At 45.8% G+C, this 8793-nt stretch overlaps 1 protein-coding gene across 1 annotated transcript; it reads left to right on the top strand.

Annotated features, from left to right (window-relative positions):
• The first annotated feature begins 153 nt into the window (after positions 1-153).
• On the top strand, positions 154-8661 carry LOC124467509 (solute carrier family 49 member A3-like). The gene is made up of 10 exons (XM_047019814.1): positions 154-463; positions 3495-3653; positions 4452-4674; positions 5172-5248; positions 5352-5489; positions 5847-5963; positions 6121-6273; positions 6873-7030; positions 7386-7498; positions 7869-8661. Exons 1-10 carry the CDS (start codon positions 317-319, stop codon positions 8198-8200), a joined length of 1617 nt encoding a protein of 538 aa, XP_046875770.1. The 5' UTR covers positions 154-316; the 3' UTR covers positions 8201-8661.
• The last annotated feature ends 132 nt before the right edge of the window (positions 8662-8793 follow it).

The raw sequence follows: 8793 nt of genomic DNA, 5'->3' as shown, positions 1-8793 counted from the left end.
GCATGAGACCGGTGTAACAATTATTTTATCAAAATTAAAAGCAACGATTTCCATCTCCACTGAATCCAAACACGACGAGCACTAGGACTCAAAAAGCTCGAGGCTAGGGGGGTGTTCTGTGAGCAATGACGCCCCACTCTAAATCATGCGGCGATGTTGATCGAGTTTTGACTGAAACCGGCCCGACCCGTTGCCTGCTTAGTTGGCTAAACAATGCGGTAGCTTGCAACAAGTTTCATATTTTAAGAACACTTAATGTACAGTTTCGGGGTAGTAAACGGGACGTTCCAAAGGAGGTTGCTTTACCCAAATACTCATGGAAGAGGGAGACATTTCACAGTCCGATGTTTATCCTGTCATCAAACCTAATCGTGAACTTGAAAAACTAATTATTTTCAAAGTGTATAAGAGAAGATGGTTTATTCTACTCGTACTTTGCTTGCTAAATTGCTCCAACTCAATGGTAAGAAGAAGTCTTTCTTTATTATTTCTGTAGTGCTAAAATGAAAGTTCGGTTTGGGGTTTGTTATCTGTCAAGCGAAGAATAGGCTATACTGTAGTTCAAATCCAGTTAGACAGGTATGGTTGAATAACATGTCAGTTATTATCGACCACAACGTTTCTACCGATTTTAAGCATCCCTGCAAGAGTATGCTAAGATCAAACAACGTCTGACTCGCAGATGATTTCAATTAGGCTAACTTTAGATATTGTCCTCGTTTTAACAACAGCGTCTTACTCTATCCATAGAAATCAGCACTTTGCTCCATATAGGCTACTGCTTCAGTTTAGCAGAAGTGAAAGCCCAAGTAGAAGCCATATGGTGAAGCTTATGGTTTTGGGGGCTGTGAGAAACGACCCCCCAGGCTCCGTGTCTCAACAAGGGTGTTTTGCCTGAGGGTCCCACTTAACCATAGAAGGTCGAACCATAAACACCTTCCTCACTATCCCCAATCCCCAACTGACACATATCTCCCAGGCAGCTATTGTTGACAGGGGACTGGTGACCGCGGGCTGTTAACCCGAGGCTCAGCTGTCTCGAAAACGTTTAATTGAAGGTCACGTCACGTCCCATTCAGAACGACAATTTGTTTTTCTTATTGGTATTTTTGGACAATAACGTGCCTCTGAGAAGGAATATAACCTTAAAAATAATAAAATATTTATACGTACATACAAACATAGTGTGTATATAAGTAGGCTATAGGCCCTATAGATAGTAGATCAATGGCCATGTCTCTGGTAGTGATGATGCGTTAACCCTGTTTTGTGTTTTTCACAGTTTGGCCAGTAGGACACTGCAAAAACAACAACAATCATTTCACAGAATCCTCTCCAATGGAAAGTTTTGACATCTGCTTCTGAGGAAAATTAAATTATTGTAAATGACGGAATAAATCCAGCCAGAGTATAAATATATGTGGTCTAGGGTCTAAATCTGGGGACAGAGCTGTCATTGTGTCACCTCATCAGCTGATCCCTCTTCCTCCAGCTGCCCACACAAGATCTGCCCCAACGTCCAGAAAAGAGAGAGTTGTGCTCGTCCTATGACAGCTATATTTAATTCATTCAGCAGATACTTTAATGAAAAGCGACATACAGACATGCATGTATACAGCAGAAGGTCAAGGAATCAGTGGTCAAGGAACATTTACATTACATTTACGCATTTAGCATTTAGCAGACGCTATTATCCAAATCGACTTCCAAGAGAGTTTTACAAAAGTGCATAGGTCACTGATCATAACAACGAGATAGCCCCAAACATTGCGGGTAGCCAAACATGAAGCATACATTGTGAAACCAAATAAGTCCCAAAGGGAAGAACAATAAGAGCATGGAGTTAGACAAGTTACAATTAAACAGAAAGAACCTCAAAAGTGCAAGAGTGTACCTGTGGCAAAAGCAAGCAACAATAATATATTTCACAGCGAGTACAATATTTTTAAGACAGTTACAACAAACCAACAACAGCAACAAGTCTCTCAATAAGAGTCATTGTGATCCTGGAGGAAACTAACATCCGCTCCAGCCAATCATTTAAGTGCCGTTGTACTCCCGGAACAAGTGCGTCTTGAGCCTTTTCTTGAAGGTGGGGAGACAGTCAGTATCCCTGATGGAGGTGGGGAGGTGATTCCACCATTGGGGGGCCAGACAGGAGAAGAGCTTGTGTTGGGACCGTGCGCTCTTGAGCGGTGGTATCACCAGACGGTTGTCTGAAGAAGACCATAGGTGACGGGTGGGGGTGTAAGGCTGCAGGAGAGACTTGATGTAGTCAGGTGCAGTCCCGTTCACCGCTCGGAAGGTCAGTACAGTACCAGGGTCTTGAATCTGATACCGGCCATGATGGGAAGCCAGTGGAGGGAGATGAGGAGCGGGGTAACATGGGAGCATCTGGGTAGATTGAAGACCAGAACGATCTGTGTTTCTCAACGCAAACTAACCACATTATTGTTGTAGTCATGGTGAATAATTCACTTCCATGTGGCTGGTTATGCATGTGGATCAGGACAATGTTGTTTTTGTGGAATTCTCCTCCCTGACAAACATCTCCTCACACTCTCCTCCCTGACAAACATCATTCCCTGACAAACTCGGGTGCTCAAGTTTACATTTACATTTACATTTAGTCATTTAGCAGACGCTCTTATCCAGAGCGACTTACAGTAAGTACAGGGACATTCCCCCCGAGGCAAGTAGGGTGAAGTGCCTTGCCCAAGGACACAACGTCATTTTGGCGGGGCGGGGAATCGATCCGGCAACCTTCCGATTACTAGCCCGACTCCCTCACCGCTCAGCCATCTGACTCCCGTTCCAACAGCTTTGGTCCTATTTTAAGTTGAGTTAATTTTTACAGGAGGAAACTTATTGGGGTCAAGTGCTGTTGTGAAACCGTCGTAACTTTCTGTTGCTGTGCAATGCGTGACATAGTTCCGGCCATTAAAATGTTTTGTCCATGTTTAACCTTGAACCACCCGTAGACAGTGACAGAAGTTGAATTAATTTCGTGTCCTTTTTAGTGTCAGTTACAATCACATTCCATTCATTTCATTTATTTAGCACACAGTTTGATTGGTTGGTGTCAGTGTAATCACTCCATAAGATCCACTAGTGATGAGCTCAACACAAACATTGGAGACTGACGGATCAGATGTGGTTTCATTTCTGTTCAGGTGTCACATGACACAATGGCTGTGGCTGCAGTTTCAGTCAATCTCGGTATGGTCGTCAGTCCATTACGGAACTTAATCACCATCCCTTCTTTGCTGTTATGGAAGAATTATATTCTTTGTTTCGTTTATTTTTGCAGGGACAGCACACAATTAAAAATGATTGCACCACAGTTAGCTATAGCTAGCTAATTTGCCTGATTACAATGGTGATGTTACCTCATGATGTTAAGAATGACGATAAATATCCATTGATGACGATCAAACCATAAATATCAAACGCTAAATATCAAAACCCTTGACTGTGTGCTTTCACATCTCCAGCTATGGCTCACCTTCGCCCCAGTGGCAGACCAAGCGGCCGAATTCATGGACGTGTCTCTGGACCAGATCAACTGGCTGTCGCTGGTGTACATGGTGGTTGCCATCCCTCTGAGCTTCGGGGCCACGTGGATGCTGGACACCCTGGGGCTCCGAGCCACGGTACGTTTCTACGTTACCGTGGCGACCGTGTAGGCCGAGGCTTTACCGCGGCGGAGACATAGAAATGCGGAATAGAAGTGAGTAGTTCTAGCAGTGTTTCTATGGTCGGAGTCAAGGAACGGGATGGTTACGGAGCACAGCTGCAAGTAACCACAGACTACAGACATGCTGCTTCTTCTGACTCGAGTCGAGTGGCATCACACAACCTTACGAGGAATGCGCTTTACGCCGTGTTTAGTGATTAACTCATGTCTGTTGTTGTCCTGTGTGCTGTGTATCATGATACATCTCTAAACCGTGAGATACGGGACGGCAGGAACCACAGGGGAGTGGACATCCAAAGGAGAACACCATAGATTTATTTACAAAGACAAGGTGTACGATGTGAAACAGGAAGCTACCAGATTCTCAAGTGGAAACACCTGCTCCTTTGTTTAAGTAATAACACCAAAAAAGAAAATTTGATATTGTGTGAAAGTACCATGTTTAAAAACTGTTACTATCATAGTGCTTACACCTCTTCAAAAACATAATGTTTAAAGACATTATCATAATATACTAGCTCAGCAGAATGTCGCACTCTTCAAACTGTTTAGGTGCAGTTTTATGGGTGTATGTATAACCCTATGTGACATTGCTACACAAATAAGGGCTACACAAATAAAATTGGATTTGATCTAACAACTTTTATCACAAGCGGCATAAAGGGACGTGAGGCAGGATATGAACCTGGGACCTCTTTATCTGCAGCCAAACGCTCTAACCACTAACCTCTACCCATACCCCCCCCCCTCACAGCTGGTGCTGGGATCCTGGCTGAACATGCTGGGAGCGGTGTTGCGCTACATAGCGGTCCTGAAACTCATCGGGATGGATGACAGGTTCCAGTTTCCTGTGATGATGCTGGGTCAAACCCTGTGCTCCTTGGCCCAACCCCTCGTCATCTTCACCCCCACCAAGCTGACTGCGGTCTGGTTCCCAGATCACCAGCGTGCAACCGCCAACATGATCGCCTCCATGTGTGAGTTACTGTATGCATGGACCAACATGATTTAATATACACCATATACTGTATGTAAATGATTTAGCATACACTATATCATTGTATATCAATGATACATTGATACATACACTATAAGCTATACAAGTTAACTACCATATACTACATGAGTTAACTACTTTATCAATTACATTACATCATGTATTGATTAAGAAGACCCTTTTATTCAGTGGGTGGATTTGAACCTGTGAGCCCTTGATCTACAATCAAATGCTCTAACCACTGAGCCAAACCCACCCCATCAGCTAACTCCAACACCAGACATATAGTTCTGATCACTGCATTCCTCACAGCTACAAGTGTTTGTCTGGAAACAGTCCTCAAACTGCAGTTACCAAGTCAGTCTGGAAATAACCAAAACCAGGGAGAGAACCTGTCTGTTCTCCTTACATGGGAAGATTATATATCATAGACAGCCTGACTCTTAAACTCTCTTGTTTCCTGTTTTTCCTCCCAAGCGAACCCCCTGGGTCTTCTGTTTGCCAACATCTTCTCCCCCATGATCGTGGCCTCCACCAACAATCTAACTCTACTGGTGAGAAAATGAAAAACTATGAGGGTAGTGTAACTGCTGATAAAGATAATTGGTCTTGACTTAAAGTGCTAATACACACATCTCTCCATGGTTACCACCCCAGATGTGTGTGTACGCGATACCAGCCATCCTGGCCTGTCTCCTAGCAACAGTGGGGATACGAAGCCAAGCCCCCCCCACCCCCCCCTCTGCCAGCGCTGAGATGTCCAACTCTGAGCCCTTCCTTCAGGGGATCAAACTGGTGATTAGAGACACACACACACAGACCAGCATGGACATACACACACACACACACACACACACACACACACACACACACACACACACACAGACCAACATGGACATACACACACAGACCAGCACGGACAGACAGACAGACAGACAGACATAGATAGATCCATATGTACAAACAGATACACACACACACACACGCAGATAGACTAGCATGTACACACACACAAACCCTGTTTCCCACTGGGGTCCCCTCCCCCAGGGTCTATGAGTATTCTGTTTCCCACCCTAACCTGTGTGTGTGTGTGTGTGTGTGTGTGTGTGTGTGTGTGTGTGTGTGTGTGTGTGTGTGTGTGTGTGCGTGCAGCTGCTGAGGAACAGAGCCTACCTGATCCTGCTGCTGTGTTTCGGCTCAGGCATGGCTGTGTTCACCTGCTTCTCCACCCTGCTGGAGCAGGTGCTCTGCATCAGGGGATACACCAACGTAAGCCCCGCCCACCGCGTGTCTGACTCCGCCCATGTAGTACGTGCTTTACCTGGTGAACCACCAGGACACCCCAGAAGTGCGTAGCTCCAACTGTGATCGGTAAACACCAAATAATAATGCTGTGGCTCACCTAAATGCGATTCTTACCTTGTAGGATTTCTCTGGGCTCTGTGGCGCTCTGTTCATCGTGTTTGGGATCGTAGGAGCGGCGTTACTGGGTGTCTATGTGGATAAGACCAAACAGTTCACTGAAGCTACCAAGGTCAACATGAGCTTCTCAGCACTTGCTGGAACAGCCTTCGCGGTGGTGAGCATCATCACTAAATCCCTCAAACCTTTTTCTTTTACTGGGAGTCAGGTGGCTGAGCGGTTAGGGAATCGGGCAAGTAATCTGAAGGTCGCCAGTTCGATTCCTGGCCACACCAAATTACGTTGTGTCCTTGGGCAAGGCACTTCACCCTACTTGCCTCGGGGGAATGTCCCTGTACTTGCTGTAAGTCGCTCTGGATAAGAGCATCTGCTAAATGACTAAAATGTAAATGTACTGGGGACGTTGGTGTTTATATGACTGGGGAATTTCAATGCAAAAAATAGAATTGTAATAACCAGACCCTTTACCCCAAAGTGGTATATGAATAGTGCATACAGAAAGTATAGCACAGTGAAGCAAAGACCACGTCAATTATGAAGTGAAAAAATAAAACAATTTTGTGGGTGGGATCTCACATCGTCACTCATCCGACATACACCATGACGTTGATCTTATAGGGCTGAGACATGTCGCTATGACAGAGCCTTGTGGCCACGCCCCTTGATGTGGCCAGCCACGCCCCTTGATGTGGCCAGCCACGCCTCTCGATGTGGCCACGCCCCTTGATGTGTGCTGCTGTTGTCGCCCCGTACCAGGTGTCTCAGATGCGGGGACAGAAGGTCGCCGTGGCAGCCGCCGCCTCCGCCTTCGGCTTCTTCGGCTTCTCCATCTACCCGGTTGCCATGGAGCTGTCGGTGGAGTGCTCCTTTCCCGTGGGAGAGGCTACATCAGCAGGCCTTATCTTTATATCAGGGTACGTGACTGGTACCTTTTCTCCACATCAGGCCTGTCCAACAGAGTAGAACCCAAACCGTACTGAAAAGGGAATCGGGCTTGTCATCAGAAGGTTGCCGGTTCAATTTTTGGCCATGCGATATTACGTTGTGTCCTTGGGCAAGGCACTTTACCCTACTTGCCTCGGGGGGGAAATGTCCCTGTACTTACTGTAAGTCGCCCTGGATAAGAGCGTCTGCTAAATGTAAATGGGAGAATTCTCATCATAATCATCCTCATTTCACTATGCGAGTCTTGACGGTATGTTTGACCAGATGACCGTAGGGTCGCTGGGTTTGTTCCTGATCTTCTGGTGGTGTGCTCTTGTCCTCTAGACAGATCCAGTCTGTTATCTACATCATGCTGCTTCAGTCGTTGACCAAGAGAATGGCCGACTCCCCCCTGTCGACCTGCTCTTCGGGGGGTGAAGCTGCGCTCAGCTGGAGGGGTAAGTCACACCCTCATCAGCTCACAACACTTATATCCTCATGCTTTGTTTGCAAATACACACTGCTCATGTCACACGACATATCGTTGCCTTGGGAGCAGACATCTTTAGCAGTGGTTCAAAGGGTTATATCCACCCCCTCCCTCACCCCACGTGCTTCTAAGACACTTTAGATCGGTTATGTTCAGTTACACTTCTTTCAGTTCTCCATTACTGTGAAATTAGATCTTCTTAAGTTTAGATTGAAGTCATCTGTAATGTAATGGACAGTCGCACACACACCTACTCTTCCACTCTTCCTCCGTCGCTTACTCGTGGTTGTTGGCTGACTAACAGTTGTTGATTGTGTGTGTGTGTGTTTGCTCCACAGTCTCCATGCTGGTCATGGCAGGGATCTGGAGTGTGTTTACCTGCTGTTTCGTTATCTTCTTCAACACAAAGTACCGCCGACTCCTGGCCGAGGCACAACCCCCCCAGCAGACTGATCCAGGCAGCCAGGCAGACGCCCAGGATCAGACGCCCGGGCTGGAGGGAGAAGCTCTGAAGGAGGGAGAAGCTTTGAAGGAGGGAGAAGCTCTGAAGGAGGGAGAAGCTTTGAAGGAGGACGCACTGAAGGAAGACGCACTGAAGGACGGACAGAGAGAGACGGACCCTACCTGTGGAATCTGGACCGTGGGATTAACAGAAAGTGGAGACTGTTAGGATGAAAGAGATTTAAAAGGCTTCAATCGCCTTCAGCATGAAGTCGATTTGGAAAGCAGAATGAGAAAAATGTGGACCTGAATTACCGCTGACAGGATGTTGGAGCAACATCTGATGGATGAAGGTGATGCTAAATAAGATTAGATGGAGCCCAGAACACAGTGGCAGAGAGGCGAGTAGGTCAATCCGGCTTCCATGGAAATCCTTTCTGTTCAATTAAGTTGTATGATATTGTTCTGTTGTAAAATGACTGAGTGAAACTGTGGCCTTGAATGCTGTCGGCAGAGGGAGCGTTTGCACAGCTGAAACATGATTACCTCGTCTCTAACAACCTCGTCTGAAACACTATACTAACTCATGTACATCAACACTCAGGTTGTTGTGCTGGTACATTCCTTGACCAAAGAAATGTGTACATGTTTAAGTACCATTACATTTCTATAAACTGAGAACTGAATGTACTGTATGTTTTATACTGATCCAACTTAACCTTTTGTATATGTTGTACTACTAAGAGCTATTAACATGCTCAGTGAAATAATACTTTCTCTTTAAAAAGCCTTCTCGTCTTCAGTTAACAAAACATTCGTAAC

This window comes from Hypomesus transpacificus, chromosome 1, assembly GCF_021917145.1.
Source record: "Hypomesus transpacificus isolate Combined female chromosome 1, fHypTra1, whole genome shotgun sequence".
NCBI lineage: Eukaryota > Metazoa > Chordata > Actinopteri > Osmeriformes > Osmeridae > Hypomesus > Hypomesus transpacificus.
Note: the sequence above shows the minus strand (reverse complement) of the source record. Positions and strands in the feature narration are given on the sequence as shown.

Coding starts and splice junctions, on each gene's coding strand:
- LOC124467509 (XM_047019814.1), top strand. CDS start 317: ATGGAAGAGGGAGACATTTCACAGTCCGATGTTTATCCTGTCATCAAA. Junction 5,249..5,351: donor CCAACAATCTAACTCTACTG/GTGAGAAAATGA, acceptor TTACCACCCCAG/ATGTGTGTGTACGCGATACC. Junction 5,490..5,846: donor TCCTTCAGGGGATCAAACTG/GTGATTAGAGAC, acceptor GTGTGCGTGCAG/CTGCTGAGGAACAGAGCCTA.